General features: G+C 37.0%; 1 protein-coding gene across 1 annotated transcript in view; it reads right to left on the reverse strand.

Moving 5' to 3' along the window:
- Positions 1 to 2,094: 2,094 nt before the first annotated feature.
- slc2a3a (solute carrier family 2 member 3a) overlaps positions 2,095 to 18,579 on the reverse strand; it is a 28,963-nt gene continuing 12,478 nt past the window's right edge. The window contains exons 4-11 of the mRNA XM_046844208.1: positions 15,716 to 15,876; positions 11,180 to 11,420; positions 10,697 to 10,859; positions 6,930 to 7,117; positions 6,733 to 6,837; positions 5,773 to 5,871; positions 5,474 to 5,677; positions 2,095 to 4,525 (exon numbers count right to left, since the gene is read on the reverse strand). Of these exons, the coding sequence (XP_046700164.1) occupies positions 4,154 to 4,525; positions 5,474 to 5,677; positions 5,773 to 5,871; positions 6,733 to 6,837; positions 6,930 to 7,117; positions 10,697 to 10,859; positions 11,180 to 11,420; positions 15,716 to 15,876 (1,533 nt within the window). The 3' untranslated portion in view covers positions 2,095 to 4,153. The remainder of the gene's footprint in view (positions 4,526 to 5,473; positions 5,678 to 5,772; positions 5,872 to 6,732; positions 6,838 to 6,929; positions 7,118 to 10,696; positions 10,860 to 11,179; positions 11,421 to 15,715; positions 15,877 to 18,579) is intronic.

The following is an 18,579-nucleotide window of genomic DNA, read 5'->3' on the forward strand; positions in this document are numbered from 1 at the left end:
CAGGCAGCTGCTCTAAGCTCTTACATTTGACCCAATGTAGTAGGGGGACATTAAATACGATTGGAGATGGGGGTGTGGTGTGTTTTGTGGGGGGTTGTGGTTTCTTAAGTAGGGCAAGAATTTAGGAGGAAATTAAATGGACACTGGCTATAGGCCCACAATCTTTGTTCACACCCAGCCATGCAGAACTACACCCTGCTGCATTTAGGTTTATTTCAAGAGTAAGTAGAGCAGTTGTTGTTAAATCCCCCAAAACATATTAGGTTACAGTGAGTTTACTGAACCAAATTAGTCACAGATGGGTAACAACTTAGGAACGAGTAAATATCTCACGAGTAATCATATCTCAGGGATGCTAATACTGATACTTTCCACAGATGATGCTTTAACCAGTAGTTTCAGGACTTTTCATTAAATAGCTGCACAGTTTACTGTTTAGAGTTGCCACATTCTCAATTCTGGCTTCTATCTCATATTCATTTGAAATATGGTACTGTATTATAATATTGCATTTAGTTTCTGATGAAGATCAAATTATTTTAGATGCCACAGGTTAAAACAAAACCCCAGACCAAACCAGGTAAGTGATGGAAAAGGATCAATAGAGAAACTTAATTTTAAACTGATAAAACAATGGCTGATTTGCCACAGAGGATTGTTCGTGGTCTGCAAAAAAGTGGTAGATGTTTGCCTTCATCAAAGTTGTGTTCCCATGATCAGAACTACTGAGCTACAGGTACCACTTTGTTGCAGACCAAGTTGCAGTGGTCTCTTTCAGCAGGATAATGCTCCCTACAACACTGCAAAAAAGAAAATTGTTCAGGAATAATTTGAGGAACATGAAATAAAATGATTCTCCAATTATTAAATCTCAGCATCGGCAAAATGCCACTGCTGGGCCCCTAAGCAAGGCCCTAAACTCTTCAAGCGCTCAGTTGTAATGGAGTAATTGTAAGTTGCTCTAGATAAGGGCATCTGCCAAATGCCATAAATGCAACTGTAACGATGTTAGGGAAAATGAAGTAATGCATTCCATATGACTGCATTTGTCATCCATTGCTTCATGGTTCATTTCCGGCGCTTGTTGTAGCGGTGGTCAGGGGTCAGCATGGGCACTTTGATCACACTTCTGTGGGATTTGAACAGACAGGCTTGCTGTTGCTCCCAATTAGAATCAATAAGCATTAGGAGGACATGACCCTGTCAATGGTTGACCAGTTGTTCTTGTGTTAACTAATTTTGGTTGGTAGTAACCACGGCATGCAGAGAATGCACAAGACCTGCTCTAATAAACATGGTCTGACCCAGTCTCTAGCCACCAAAGTCCAGCATTGGTCAGAATCACTCAGATCTCTACGCTTGCCCAAATGTCTGCATTGAGAACAGAAAATAAAACAACTTGCTGCCTAATATATCCCACTTCTTGGCAGGCAACAGTGTAATGAAATACTAAGAGTGTTCAATAAGCAGTTAAGGTGTTTTACTTGTATAATAGATGATTGGCTGGTTGATAATAATATGCTAGCCTGAAGCAATAACAGCTTTGATGCTTTGTATATGCATTCATTTAGTCCATTCTGTGTATTTTGTTGAAAACAGCTGACCATTGTTTAAAAAAAAAAAAAAAAAAAGCAAAAATAACCCCATGGTTCTCAAAAGAGTTTGGATGGAGTAAGAGTCCTCTCACTATGTGTTTCTAACAATAGAAAACATTTCTTAAAAAGGCCTAAAGATCAGGAGAATGAAACAATGAATTGCATCAATTATTAAAATTCAGTTCCCATAAATCAGTAATTTCACTTTTGATAATTAATTCAAATTTAAGTACATTGTAAAACAATTAAACACAATTATTATTAATAAAATCAATAGTTTTGCTTTTACCAGAGTTCTATTTTATTACAATTAAGAAAAGAAGAAAAAATATCTAAAACAATTATAAAATGTGCAGTTCCACAAAGAAAAGCATCAAGGCTTAATTTTAAACCTAAAACTTAACCTTCAAATTGAAGGAAACATAAAAAAGAAAAAATATATTGTTGTCATTTACACAATTACAGCTAATTTAAAAGAAATATTACAACCATTCAGAACTGTTTTATATATTTATTTATTCACTCAATAATTAGATGGACAATATGTTACATACATAAGCTTTTAAAAATGTAGACTGTTCACTAAAGGGAGATCAAATACAATAACTAACCAAATAAATAAATAAATACAAATATTTTTCCTAGCAGAAGCAGCAGAGGAATTAAGATAAAGTGTCAATAAGAACTGTCATATAGATACATTTACTTAATGTTTAAAATATGCATTTATATCAAAATACTTCTATAGTATTGCACACAAGAGTTTACAGAGAAGCCACTAATGCAGTGCATGTAGGGCAATGTATGAATCATATTTGGTAATATTTTCTTTACATTCAATGCAGGGGGCTCCAATTTATCCAGAAAGTTCCAACGTGGCTCCAGGCTTTTATTACAGCCAATCTGCAGGCACACCTGACAGCTGATTGGAGACTAACTGATTAAACAAGTGAATGCTTTTCCTGGACATGAACAAAGGATAAAACCCCTGTTCTATGGCATAGAATTACCAAAAGATTAAAGATTTGATTCCATTTTAAGTTAAAAGTACATCTCAAAACATACAGTTAGCAATTGCTAGGTAATCTGCTCCCCTGAATTAATGCGTTAGACTAAGAAGGATGTCATAAGATTACATAGATTTAAAACACACACTAATTTGGCCTTCAAGGAAAAAAATCCGACATTAATTGCACAGTAACCCCGACAAGTAAAGACATATAGTAATATATTCACATTTTAGACAATAAGGACAGGAAAACACTATATATTTTTGAACTTTCTTGGGACTTAAAAGTGCACAGCAATAAATCCTTTTTTTCATTTTTACACAAATATATCAATAACTTTTTTTTATATATATTGACCAGCAAAAATAAAAATATACATTATTAAATAAATTCATAGAGCAGGTACACTCAAGGACATCACTAAGCAAGTAAGGAACAGCTCAGATTTCACTCATTTCTTCACCATAAACCACTCTAAGCTAAATGCCATTCATTTTAAACATTTAAATTATTATTATGGCAAAAAAACTAAACATGGAAAAAACCTGCATATTCAACCATAATCATGTCTGGAATTTTAAAAGAAAAAACTGTATAAGTAGTAGTGCAGCAATTGCTAAGGATTTATTGATACTTGTAGAGGACACATTCTATACCAGCTGTTGTTCTTGTGTGAAATTTTGAGTCTATGCTTACTGTTAGTACTACAGCATATGCTACAGTATATCCATTAGAAGAATACAGAATAAAGTACACTATATAGACAAAGGTATTGGGACACGTGGCTTTTCCAGCCTTATGTGGTTAATCACCAAACTGGTACTACAAACTCATCTGTATAAGATGTATTCAGATGTGGTAACATTTAATTTTCCTTTCACTTGAACTAGGAGACCCAAACTTGTTTCACCACTAAAGCAGCTCCATGAAGATATAGTGTACATAGGTTGATGTAGAAGATCTTGAGTGGCATGCTATAGAGTTCTGACCTCAACCCTATGGAACACCTTTAGGGTAAATTGAATCTTGTGGCTGAATAAGCGCAAATCTCCACAAGCACACACCAAAATGTACAGGAATATCTTCCCAGCAGAATGGAGCCTATTTTAATAGCAAATGGGGACAAAATGTTGAACAGTATGTTCAAAAAGCACATATGAATCTTATGGTCATGCGTCGACAAACTTTTGTCCATATAATGAGCTTTAGACACCTGGTGTTAATCAATATCTATAATAATTTTTACACAAAGTCTAAGTACTTTTTTCCAAGCGGATTTTCAGATATCAACAACTAATTACTAAAATTAGCTATCAGTACCTTATATGAGTTTGAACCTAAACTAGGATTTATTCTGTATAATATGTGCATTGTGTTGGAAACTAAATTCCCAAAAGTCCAGTCCATTCCAATATTTATATATGCCATATAAGTAAATCGTGTTTAAACTGTGGTGTTCCATCAAAAAATTTTGATACATTTTACTGACAATGTGGACATAGTGTTCAATTCTATCTAACATCAAAAAAATGTGTTTTTTTCACTTTGCTAAACACCTTCCTGTTTAGTAGTATCACCTTTTTCTTTCGTATTGGATGTAATCAATGGTTGTGTAGCAGATTCAGGCTTCTCCTCACCACTCGCTGCTTCTAAAGCAAAGTTTCCTGAGGAATTTGGATTCTCGGTTGCTTCAGAATCCTCTTCCACCAATGGGACTTTTTCTTTTACTGCAGCACTAGGCACTGTGACCACTTCAACCTCCTGTACACTGGTGCTTGGAGGAGCTGGAACGCCGCTAAAGCCTTGAGAAATCTCCTCAAAGGTCCGACCCTTGGTCTCAGGAACACGGAAGAATGTAAAGACGAAGAAGAAGATGAGGAAGATCATGAAGATGATAAAAACATATGGCCCGCACAGTTCCTGTCGAATAAGATTCATAGCATATTAGCAAACCTCCAAAACCAGTCAAACATAAAGAGTCTTTATGTCAACTATCAAAATATAAATAGTATAGTGCTTGAATAAGAACAGGGTATATCTAGCCATTGTTATGGAACACATAATGAAGATGCTATGGTTGTACTTTTATGTCTCTTACCCACCATAGGCATTTAGCATGTAACCTTCTCACCATGACTTCAACAATGCCAAAAAGTGGCCAGATGACACCATGTTTGTTAATACCATTGTGAAACTGCCATTGGCTCCTTTAGTATTCTCACTTCATACATAACAGACCCCATTAACCTCATTAACCCATCAATTTAAAACTTTATGGCTTCTAGATAGAGAGTGAGATACTCACTGTTCATGAGTTAGCTACAAACAGTTCTTTGGTCAGAGCTTTTTTTTTGTTTTTTGTTTGAGTTGTGTGTTTCAGAATCACCATTCCACACTTAGCTTGCAAAGTAAGCTAGACTCTACTAACATGCATAGACATCTCACTCAGTGTTTTAGTTCCCATAGACCCCCTGTCAGGCAGCTAGTGTACCTAGGATGATTGAGTGGTCTATCTCAAAACTGTTGCAGGCACTGAGTGGGGTAACCAAAATGAGGCCCATGTGGAATTAGTGTTGGTTTGCCCTTCCACAATGGCAGTTTTTGTGGATTGTATTCCCCATGGTGGGCCGCATAGGTCTGTTTGCTGGGTAACTGCTCCTGGGAGGTTACACTGAAAACTTTCTATTAACAATGTGGAGGAATTTGTAGAACTGAACAGTTGAGACGTTTTTCCTTTCACATTATCTAATGTGTTTGTGATACATTACCCATTTATAATGAAATAAATTAAGAATTAAGAATGCTTTTTAGACATTTTTTTCCACATACTTAATGTGATGGTATAATAAAAGTGGTATATATACTAACACTTAGTTTTGGGAAACTGATGCCCACAAGGAAGTTGGCCGTCCAGTTGGAGCATCCTGCAACGGCCATTGCAGCAGGTCGTGGTCCTTGGGAGAAAAGCTCAGCAACAATAAACCATGGAATGGGTCCTGGACCCATCTCAAACATAGCCACAAAGCCAAACACTGCCAAAATGCTCAGGTAGTTCAGATTTGGGATGTAGTCCTAATCAGGAACAAAGACAATGACAAACATATTTTGGACAATGGAAAAGGAAAATATATAAAAGCTGACATCAGTGAAAAGGATGTGGGACATACCAGTAGGAGGGTGATAGTCATTAACAGGGCACTGATTGCCATGCCACCCAAGCCAATAAGGTGTAAAGTCCTTCGTCCGGCTCTTTCAACAAGGAAGAGCTTTAAGCAAAAGAAGATGTAAAAACCACAGATAAAAAACTTCCACTTAGCCCACAAGCCCACTTCCACTAGTGGTCAATCAGCCAGGACCTGTCTGGTGTCCAGTAATAATATTGTAGCTCATTTTTTAAAATTAGCTTCACTATGACTTGACTTTAAAAGAACAAAAAAAAAAAGCCATCTTATCGTATATAAGCCAAGACTGAAATACTGTGTTGTTTAAAATTCCCTGTTTGACCACCGAGCTAGCTGCTACCAGCATTTCTGCTACAGGAGGAAAGTCCATATGTGTGGTGGTGTGTGGCACTCACAGCATTCTGGCTGTCTTTATGATAGGTATAGCTCTGTTTTAGGCTTACATAGACCTTAATCAAGCTTCATTCATTTACTATATTCAGACCCAGATATCATCTCAGAGACATGAGCCATAAATGAGCTCTGCATCTGAGACCTTTTGGTGTGGACGAGCAACTTTTGGAAACGGATGAAAACGACAGTGTCTCCAACGCTTGTCAAACAGTGGTACTAAACTTAATACTGCACCTGTGTTGTTAGTTTAGTGTTCTGTGTAATTCTGTGTTCCTTATGTTAATGTATGATGTAGCACATTGGTCCTGGGATCGCTGTGTACTGCACTGTAAATAGTTGAAATGGCAATAAAGTCAACTTGAAATGACTTGGTTAAGTTAAAATTATTTAAGGTAAGAATTTAGCCTAAATATCAGTTTTGATGTAACTTTTTAACGATTATAAAATAGTAAGCTTTAAATAACAGGTATTGGCTGATACTTTTATTTAAAAAAAAAATGCATCTAAATGAGTTTTTCACCCAAACTGATTTCAGTGTTAACAGTTACTTACAGATACCACAGTAAAAACAGTGTTCACAACTCCAGCACCGATGGTAGCATATATTGGCTTGGTCACTCCAGCAGACTCAAAAATACCCGTTGAGTAGTAAAACACCTGTAAGAAATACATATAAGTGCACAACTGTGTTAAGTGCACACTAGATGAGTTATTAGAGTATCTGATGTTTTATTGTCTTCATCACTCACAGCATTGATCCCTGACAGTTGCTGGGAGAGCTGAAGCATGACAGCAACGAGAAGCGGCTGACGGTATGTGGAAGTACGGAAGAGCTCTGGAATGGTCACTTTTTTCTCCATGTTCATTTTCACACTTTCTTCCTTCATCTCCTGCATGTCTTTTGACACATCCTCACAGCCACGGAGACGTACCAGTACTGAATCACAAACCAGTGGTTAGTTAAATATATTAAATCAAATTTTCTTCATTTAACTAGAGTTTGTCACTTAGCTATGGCAAAAAAAATCAGTTTTGAGGTTTTCAAGAAAATTATATCCATAATCCAGACTCAAGCAGTGTGATAGGATCCTGGACTTTATTAAAATTAAAGTTGGATTTCAGTTTGGATTTCAGGACCACATAGTGATAAAAGCACAAGTAGACAATAAAAACATTTACATTACAGAAATGCTTTGTAGCCTAAACCATAATATGGTCCTCATGCTAGTATATTAGGTTAGGGTCTAAGAATATCATTAAACTTCTTGCCACTCATTTGGAGAAAAGTGAAACACTATAAGTATTGGGTCACCTGCTCATAAGTGTGGTATGTGATTTTGAGCATTGCATTCCACATTTAGTCTCAATTTGCTCTTATAAATCCCTCCACTCTTCTGGGAAGATGTTCCACACGATTTTGGAGTGTGCTTATGGATATTTGTGTTCATCATACACAAGGGTATTACAAAAGGCAGGTACTGATGTAGGTGAGGAGGCCTGGGGTGCCATCAGTGTTCCAATTCATCCCAAAGCTGTTTAGTAGGGATGAGATCAGAGCTCTATAGCAGGTCACTTAAGATCTTCCTCTCCAAAGCATGTAAACCATATCTTCATAGAGCTCACTTTGTGCACAGAGGCATTGCCATGCTGGAACAGGTTTGGGGTTTACAAGTTCAAGTGAATGCAAAATTTTATTATAGCGCTTCTAAAACGTCCTGTACAATTGAGTGCCTCCAGGTTTGTGGTCACAGACCCAGATATAGCAGGAAAGGTCAGGTGTCCCAATACTTTTGGAATTATAGTATTTTTAAAACGGATCTTTAAAATGATTATTCTTAAAGTTCTTGATAAAAAGATGTCTTTAGGTTTTGTCTAAAGACCACTAGTGATTTAGCTGTTCATAATTCATTTAACCACCTGTTTTGTTGCATGTCTTCTTGGTCTAATGAGAAATGGTGGGTAAAGCTAAGATGTACTAAAAGCTTGATAGATGGTGCAAAGTGGACTTTGATGAACGTCTACAGGTGGATGGAGCTGCAGATTTTGGCTTTGAATGTAAGTAAAAGTGAATGTAAGACATAATAGCAGCGGGCGCATGCAGCCGCTGATTGCAAGATGGCGTCGATCTGGAAGCTGAAGTGGTGACCCCCCGGAAGTGTCGGTATGAGGATGAGGAGAGAAAGATAGTTGGTTGCCCAAGATTACTCTGAGATTTTGTACATTTCAGAAGTTGTGATCCAGTAGTCATCCTTCTTCATAAGGGAATGCATCTCCAGAGATATACAGCAGCTCAGTCATGAAAAGATTTTGTTCTACCTTGAATAACAGTCTCTCTGGCTAAGAATTGTGCATTTCAAGGCTAATGTGAGTGGTCAGGAGTGCCTCATGATTGATAGTATTATTGGCTACTGAGGGGTCAAGGACGAAGAGGATTAATGACAGCTTGGGTAATCAAGTGGCAAGAAGCTTCACTAGTTTCTGTGAATTGGACTTTTTTAAAGTCAGACTGGTTCAATTTATGTGTTGAAGGTGGTCAATACAGGACCAAAGGTTATGGAGCTATTTACAGATGGAACAATAAAGATCGAGGGGGTGGTTTGGAATAATATGAAAGCTATGGGTTCCAGTGAGAAGGTGGAGAAGACAGAAGAAAAGAAATATTTTACAGTTTAGTAATCAGCCTAGGACGCAAGACTAGCAGCTTTTGCTTAATAAGAGAAAGTTGAAAATCTCAAGGAGGATGAAAGAATTGAGGAAAGGCAAATGCGCTCAGATATATCAACAGCGGACAATCCGGAAAAATTCTGTCAAAAGAGCATGGTATAAAAAGAAATCACCATCATTTGAATCCTGGCAGATCTGTCCATGCACACCATCTGATCCCTACCACTGAATTAGAATGCATGTTACATCTCGTTTTTACCACACCACCTTATTTTTTTCCTTTTTATACCATAACCTCCCAAACAGTTTTTGACTGATCATTCTCTTCATCCCTTACCATATGTACTAGCATGAGGATGCAATTATTGAGGTTAAAAAGCATTTTTGTAGGCACTTCTATCTCTGTACTACCTTGACACAACATGGTTGAACTCATACTAAAATCATAATTGGCTTTGACTTATTTCCATCATTCCATGGCATTTTAAACCATTTATCAATACAATATTTGAGAGTCATCCTTTTTTTAATGTAAAAAGAACCATGCATTAATTATGAAGAATGTATGAGAATGCATTGCCATAGGGATGGTGCTGTAGTGCTGGTTAAAAAAAACAACAACAGGGATGGGAAATATTGAGTAAGTGGTCTCCATGTTAAAAAATCAATCAGAGTACTGACATGTACAGTCAGGGGATGTTTTATGTGTACATGATTTATAATAAGCTTGCCAATGACCTTTCACCCTATAATTTTCTACTTTGCGTCAGTGACATTTATTCTCTACTGTCACTTTGGCAAAGACAATTTATATTGCTTACTTGTATTTGTCTTCCAAGGAAGATTTTTTAATATTACAAGCAGCCTGGTATCGTCTGTGTTGTCTAAGTCATATTATGTCCATTGCTTAATTAATGTACTACACTGTAATTGTTCATTGGTCCACCTGAAGTAGCCTTTTAACAAGAAAGCACTGCAAATTTAACTGTACTTGTAAATGTTCTTAAATAGCCATAGACTTTTCCACCTTGCATTTTAATCTTATTGATAGTATGGATGGTTATGTAATTGGTTTATTGTTGGAAAGAGTGATATTTTGTAATATTAGTGAGCTTTTAACATAACAGGAATAAAGTATACCCTGTATAACCTGTATGTATCATCTGGACCAATTCAAATGAACTATGAACTTTAACTCATTAGACATTTTGAAACAACTATGAACAGATGATAAGTTATATCTGAGATCATATTGGATTAAAAAGTCTTGGTGATGACATTTTAAGTAAAGCAAAACAAGTTGCTCCTTAAGTGATCTCAATGTAAGTGTCATAACCTGCTGTTGCTCTTCAAGCTCAACTACTTCAGCCTTAGTTGTTTGTGTGAACTGCAAATAAAGTTTATTTTACATGTTAAGACCTTGAATATCAAGGGTAACTTACGGAAATTAGTACTTATTAATAAGTGCAGTTGTAGATTCATTTAAATTCCAAGAGAGTATTTACTATTGCAAATGCTACAGTTTTGAATTAGTAACTTAGGATAATGCAGTTAACAGAGATGTGGTGTAAATGAATGATTTTAGGAGAATGGATTTCAAACTTCAGAACAAGTAATCACATAACTACATATATTAAAAACTCATTGTTCTGTAGTGCTAATATAATGCAAATACTTTGTTTATTGTTTATCCATCTGCCTGAGACAGGATGCCTATATTTATTCAAGTTTATGGTGGTAAATTGCTATTAAAACGTTTAAGATCACCACCAAAATTAAACATTTTTACACATTGCACAATGCAGAACAATCCTAAATGATACAATACTAATTTCACATGTTAGGATGTCACCTTTGCGAGCCTGTTCCTCTTTATTGAGGTTAATGAGGAGATAGCGTGGACTCTCAGGGCAGAAGGGTAGCAGCATACATTGTAGTACAGCAGGGATGGCAGTCAAAGACAGCAGCACAGGCCACAATTTATCTGAGCCCAGCAGAAACTCCAGGCCAAAGATCTATATGCAGCCAGAAAGTTAATTGGAGGCACACCCAAAAGCTTACTTACATAGGTATTAACATGTCAGCAATAGAGAAAAATCAGACAGCTTGTGTTAGCTTGAATAAGGATAGCAAGAAAAAGGACAGATTAGTAGAGAAGACATGCCAGCCACTGACCGTTCTTTTGTTTTTAAGTTTTAAAGTTTAAATGGCATATTTATTGTACATTCTTTGTCATTTACTATTAAATTATGTATTTGAGTGGAACTATATGTAAAGAAAAATTTAATAAAAAATTCTGTATTTGAACACACAATGGCAGCCATGTGATATTCACCTGCGCAACCAAGATGCCTATAACCACGCCCAGCTGGTGTAGTGTCCCAAAGGCTCCCCGGAGTGGTGTTGGTGAAACTTCCCCCACATACATAGGGGTGAGACCAGTGAAAAGGCCACAGAAAAGGCCAATAATCAAGCGGCCAGCAATAACCATCTCAAAAGAAGAAAAAATAGTGCTAAGACCCATGAGTCCTCCACCAATCACGGCCAAGATATTCACCAAAAACATAGAATTGCGTCTGCATAATAAAAGAGGGAAAAAAAGACTGTAAGTTTGTGAGGTAAAAGACAGTAGCGATGATGAAGCATTGTTTATTGTGAATTAGTGGTAATATCAAATAAAGTACATTTAAATGGCGATAAAAAATAAAGCAGCAAACGTCAGCAGTAATAATAATAGCACTGAGCACTGAGTACACTTGAATGACAAGTGGTCTGGCAGTGTGCTAAAGGACTAAAGCTAACAGAATGGAATGATCCAGATGTTCACCGAAACAGTTGGAGAATAACCTTGCTTTATTACAAAAACTCCTCGTCTAGTCAAGACTTTATTTTCAGAAATTAAAATCTCATTGAATTTATTTGAAGAATTAAATACTATGCAAGAGCAGATTGTGTAAGATTATTATGATTGTTTTAAGATAATTGACCTTTTTTTCTCATTTAGTAAAGCTTAAAGTTAGTTTTTTTAAGTGCTTAATGACTGGTTTTAAGGTTGCGCAGTAAAAAAAAAATTAATCACACTTAGGTCTTCAATACCTTTCTTTTGGCTTCTCCCATTAGGGGTCGCCACAGCGGATCATCCGTATTCATGATCCGCATGTTTGATTTGGCACATGTTTTTACGCTGGATGCCCTTCCTAACGCAACCCTCCCCATTTATCCGGGCTTGGGACCGGCACTAAGAGTGCACTGGCTTGTGCAACCCTAATGGCTGGGGTTGGTTCCCTGACCGGGAATCGAAGACGGGCCGCATCGGTGAGAGCGCCGCATCCTAACCACTAAACCTAACCACTTCATTAGTATTATTAATTCCAAATCCAAGTACAAGTACACTCCTCTATCTAGTTCTCTCTTGCACACTGTACTGTATACACAGGAGGTTTACTGGAGGCGCTATTTTGTATTTTATGTATTTGTCCTACACTGTCTTGTGTTGTCTTTTGCACTGTTTTGTCTTGCACTGTTTGCACCAGGTTGCACACAATGCACTTTATGTGGCGAGGACAACCTACTTTAGTCCTTAGCTCTGTGGTCTGTTATGTAACTTTATGTTGTTTTATGTCACACTAGGGTTCTGGACCCAAAACTTTAAGCTCAAGTCATGCGTTCCTCTGACCCCATCGTAACTTAAAAATATTATAGGCGTACCCAGTATTCTTAAAGAATGGTGATCAGTATGGGATAGTATACTGTACTTTATTAATAATTTATTAATAATGTACTAATTACAGTACATAATTGAGCAAAACAGCAATTTACAGTACTGTTCTGTAAATACTATATAGCATACGTATATGTATGTGGCAGCAGGCACATGGATGAGTGCTGGTTTGCAAGTAGAGGCATATGCTGCTAAGTAGTGAGAATTCCTTGTGAGATAAAAAATTCCAATAAATCTCCTGCTATCTTGAAATCCCTGTATAATCTGTCAGAAAAACTGGTCAGAAAAACTTGAGATATTTACTACAATGCCCTAAATTGTAGTAGTTTGTCTTGTATATTCCTATTATTGGGTATATTCTCATGTTTCCTGTGAATTAAAGCTAATGGCCTCTCTATTTGAGGCCTGTTTGAGGTTAACTACAGGCAAGGCCAAATTTTCCTTAACACCCTTGAAGGGCTTACTGCTTCTGCTGAGGTTAACAGCCCAGCCATGCTAACAAAACAGCTAAAACTGCTCAGAGTAGCCTACTAGTAAAGCACAAAAACATTTGTCACCCAACGAGAAGACATGATGAACAAATCACACACCTATTGATGTGGCTCCCATTTAAAAGATTGGTTTAAGAGACTCAGATGGAGACCACCATCCTTCTATCCTTCCACTATCCTTGTTTAATTTAACTTTCTTTATACAAGGACAGATTACTCTCATGGGACAGGTGTTTTCTGAGCGGAATTAAAATCTGTCCAGAGCCTAAGCCCCAACAGCTAGGTTAAAGGTAGAATTGAGGCTTACAGAATATCTCTGTAGCTTAATCATTAGAATCCAGATCTGATGCAGACACTACTTAATAAAGGTTCAATGGGTTGGAGGCTTCCACTGTAGCGAAATCCACTGAAGGTCCACCCATGTTTAAGCTTTTAGAGCTTAGTTTTATAGTTATATGTGACAGCCACCATGTTGATAGAAAACTCCCATGCATTCCCATTTAGGTGTCTTGTTGTCGAAAGGATTAGATCTGCTCTGCTCACAAAACTGCTGACTAAAGTAATTGTCCCACTGTACACAACTTAAGAGATGGTTGTTGACTTTAGGAGAGCATAGAAGGGCCATTCTCCACTGATCATCGATAGATCCTATGTGGAGATCATCAAGAGCACCAAATTGCTTGGTGTTCATCTAGCGGAGAATTCACCTGTTTACTCAACACCAGCTCCATCACCAAGAAAGCCCAGAAGTGTCTCTACTTCCTGGGAATATCACGGACATTTACACCACACTCTGCATCCGCAAAGTCAACAGCATTGTGGTCGGCCCCACACACACCCTCACACACACTCTTTACTCTCCTGCCATCAAGGAACAGGTAACGAAGCATTCGTGCCCTCACATCCAGACTATGCAACAGTTTATTCCCTTAAGCCATCAGGTTTCTCAACACACAGAACCAAACAGAAACAGAAACACGCACACACTCAGTCAATTGTGTGTTACTGAGCTGCTACAAATCTGAACTCAAGCAACAAACTCATACTCAATTCACACATCCAAGACTTCAGTACCAACCATATTATATTATTTTATTATTAAATAACTGTTTACATGCTGTTTTTTGCACATATATTTGATTGCTGCTATTGCTGTTTTGCACAAACTTTTGTGTTTACATTTTGTGTTTATTTACAAGTACACTCCTCTATCTAGTTCTCTCTTGCACACTGTACTGTATAATGCACAGGAGGTTTACTGGAGGCGCTATTTTGTGTTTTGTGTTGTCTTGCACTGTCTTGTCTTGCACTGTTTGCACCAGGTTGCACACGATGCACTTTATGTGGTGAGGACAACTTATTTTAGTCCCTAGCATCCTCTGTGGTCTGTTATGTAGCTTTATGTTGTTTTATGTAGCACCAGGATTCTGGACCCAAAACTTCAAGCTCAAGTCATGCGTTCCTCTGACCCCATCTTAACTTAAAAATATTATAGGTCGAGACATGGCCTAACCCACCCAGTAATCTTAAAGAATCGTGATCAGTATGGGATAGTATACTGTTAAGAATCTACTAAAAATGTATTAAATGTATTTCAGTACATAATTGAGCAAAACAGCAATTTACAGTACTGTTCTGTAAATACTATATAGCATACATATATGTATGTGGCAGCGGGCACATGGATGAGCGCTGGTTTGCGAGTAAAGGCATATGCTGCTAAATTTGCCTGCTACGTGAAATATTTTACAATTTCGTCGTATCGCTATCATTATCGTAAGAACGAAAAAACGTCATTCTAACCACTGTAACTCTGAGACATCTGTACTGTTTTTAGGCTGCAAACATGTTATATTGTTCTGGTTTGGTGCAATAACCCTTACTCAAGTAATTGTGGTATCTCAGGCCGATATTTCAAGATGTGTTTGTAAGCATCTGATAAATCCTCAATTTATTTTGTCATTCACACTTTAGTTATGTATAGTTCTATAGCTTACTTGTATTTTCAAACCTCACACAATACAAGATTCTCTCGGCACCACTTCCACAACAAAATAACACCCCGGATGTTGCTGGTAATCCTTATTTGGTTTTCTCCTAATTGCAGTGTCTAGAGCAGTTTTTCTATGAGCAAACATTTATTGATGTCTGCTGCGATATAATTAGAACATACTGAGAATGCTCTGTCAAGGCCTGTGCCAGTAATAGAATTATCTTGTTTCAGGAAATTGATATCAAAGGTGCCGATGGCTGATACTGCTTTGTGTGCTCAGCTTGGTCATCCGTGATCTTGCTTTTAAACGGAACTAAAAAGACTGAGCTTTGAGAACTGACAAGGCTGTAAAGCTTCATATTTTCTCCATACAATCTTTTAAATGGGGAATCAATTTAACATCATGCAATATGCTTAAAAATTCTATTATAATTGCATGTGGTAATGCGTCCTGCTATGATTTGCATGACATGAATTAATACATCAAACTAGCAGTGAGCAGGTTTTTAACATCACTGGGTCTTGTTACTATGGTAACTCAGTTAACCGTGACTGGGCACAGTCATCAGTCTAAAAATGCCTGTGTTGCAGTGTTGCAGACATTTGCTGGCAGACTACTGAACAAAAAATCAGTGCATGTATGTTACAAGGTTTCTTCTTACTGACCGCCCAAACTTGTTGGCAAGGACGCCAACACTGAAGGATCCCACCATTCCTCCCACGCTGAAGATAGCCACTGAGAGACTCCACACGATGGTGCACATTCCAGGCTCGATGGGCTTTCCATAACGGTCCATCCATGTGTTGTTAAAGAAAGCACGCAGTTTCTGATAAAGTAAAAAACAAAAAGAGTTGCAGTGATAAGGTGAGTGATTTATTTCATTCATAAACATAAACTGAATCATATCCCTTTTGGAAGGTCCCAAACCCCAGAACTACCAAGCTGCCAATGTTGGGAATGGCCCTTAACCATCTCTGTTCTGAGGGCACTGTATCATGACTGAGCCTCCACTCTCACCTCAGCTTCCTAGTAAGCTAAGTTATGCAAAGAAAAAAATTTCACAGTGCTGTAATGTACATGTACATGTACACAGCTTTCTTTCTCTTTCTTTTCTATCATAATCTAAAGCAAAAAAAAAACAAAACAATTCTCTCTGTAATCATTGCTTTGTTGGACTGTTTATGATTTATGACAATTGATTCATATCATTAGTTAGACCATTAATATAGTAACACTATAAAAATATGTAACACGAAACTATGTAACTCAAATGACATCATAAAGCCTGTGTGATTATAACAATATTATCATCCCATTATGGTAATTACATTGTCTGAATTACATGGCATTTATTGCTGATTATATTATATTACAAGCCCTACAAACCATTACCCATTTTGCAAACTCATGCCATCTCAGACAATTTTTTTTTTTGCCACAGTCACTACCGGCTCGCTCATTAGGGACAAACGTACAATTATTATTGTTATTATAATTGTATTATTTTTATTAATTTTCTATTAGTGCATTATAAAAATGTATTGATTTGAATTGAATTTGCATTTCAAATCAATACATTTTTATTTGTAAAGCACTTTTAACAATGGATATTGTTAAAAGTGCTTGAATTTAAAGAAATTCAAATTTAGCATTTTAAAATAACACAAATTATTTATTATATGTAATTATATATAAAGTATTGTTTTGTTTTTACTTTTCAATTGGTTAGACAATGGTCATGTTTAACTGTATTTTATGAAATCAAATCTAGCCAAGCTTTGACCAATATCACTTTATCAACCCTGAGTTCTGTGATTTCAACTAAGTTTTCTCTGGATTTTGTAAATAAAAGCACCAGGTCTGTTACAGAAGACTTCATTTAATGATGTCGGATTCTCAATTCCACCTACAGTGTGAGGTATATCCATCATATGGGGCATCAACCCTCTACTGTCCTGCAGGAGAAAATAATAATCTGCTACAGAAACTTGAACATTGCTGCCCTTGTCTTAGTTATTTGATCCAGAAAACACCAGAGATTCCTAATAGATTGCTCCATCTCAAACAGCTGGCCATCAGAAAGGAAAGGCCTGAGACATCCTTACACAAAAATACATAAACAGATAAAAAAGCGATGGAAATTGGAAAAGAATTGTATTATTACATAGTTGGAAAAACCTTAAAAAGAAAATAATGGGTTTTTTTTGTACAACCATTGAATGCAGAGTATGGCCTCATAACCTCTCATTTCCAATGTCTTGTAACCACCCTGAGACCGGAAAATGTACTATTCCTTTAAGTGGTCATGTTCTCATTATTTTCTATCATGCATTGATTCTGCAGGACACAGTAAAATGTATGAATCAGTAGCTGGAGATTTGAAAAGTCCCTTTGTCCCAATAAAAAGACTCCGTAATGTGTATACCATCCACATTGCCCATTTGATTGTTATATATACTGTATATGCCAGGCCCATTCATTTCACACAAATGTGTTTACCCATTAGCCCTCACAAAAAAAGCAGGCTATGAAAGAATACATGCATGAGGCACATGCATTAGGCTACATCAGAGCTACAAGGGTTTTCATAGTGGAGTAAAAGGATGCAGACTTTAGCCCTGAATTGGTTACATGCTTGGCCTGTTGATGGACCTGTTAAGCATAAAAAACTTATCAGAGAAAGGGATTAGTTGAAAGTGTGTCTATCGCCTTTATTTGGGCACTATGAATACTTTGCAATAATTCACACAATGGTCCCTTCATTGTTCCATTATATTCCAACATCAAACCATCATTTGTGCAATACTTTTTTAGTTCCTGCACTGCTTTTTTCCCTTTTATGTAGAAGACATACAATACAGTATACTCCTGCTTAGTAAAAGTACACAGCCAGCATGTATGACTGATCCTCAAAGGCTCCTGGAAAATTAGGTGTACGTGAAACAAAAAAATATCAATTTTGACATTCCACATTAGTCCAAATTGATGAGTATAAGGAAAAACCCACCATTTCCATTTATGGCGTTTGGCAGATGCCCTTGTTCAGAGTGATTTATATTGATCTTATTCATACAACTGAGCAGCAATGGGGTTAAGGGACTTGGAGTGGCAGCTTAGCATGGATGGGAGTCAAACTCAGGACTTAAAGTCCAATGCCTTATCCATTAAGCTACCACCTCCCCTAGATCACCAAAATACATCACTTTATGAAGGAACAACTAAAGAATGGAGGCACTGTTTGGAAGGTGCAGCAAATCATCTATTTGGCACTATTCTTCACTGGATTTTTCATCCCATACCAACATACTTTTAGGGTTCATGAATTCCACTATTCTGTTAAGAATCTCCTAAATCCAAAGAGATGAAACCACACCTTCAGATTGGTCTTCAGCCAAGACCACAGTATCTCAATTGCTGTGTGAATATTTTTTATAATATATAGTAGTTCCAGGGTACCCAGGAGTACAGTGAACATCTCCTTTTGGTTCATAATAATTTCTGGTGGCCTTGTCTAATTGATTAGGGTTTG

This window comes from Silurus meridionalis, chromosome 29 (assembly GCF_014805685.1).
Source record: "Silurus meridionalis isolate SWU-2019-XX chromosome 29, ASM1480568v1, whole genome shotgun sequence".
NCBI classification, from domain to species: Eukaryota; Metazoa; Chordata; class Actinopteri; order Siluriformes; family Siluridae; genus Silurus; species Silurus meridionalis.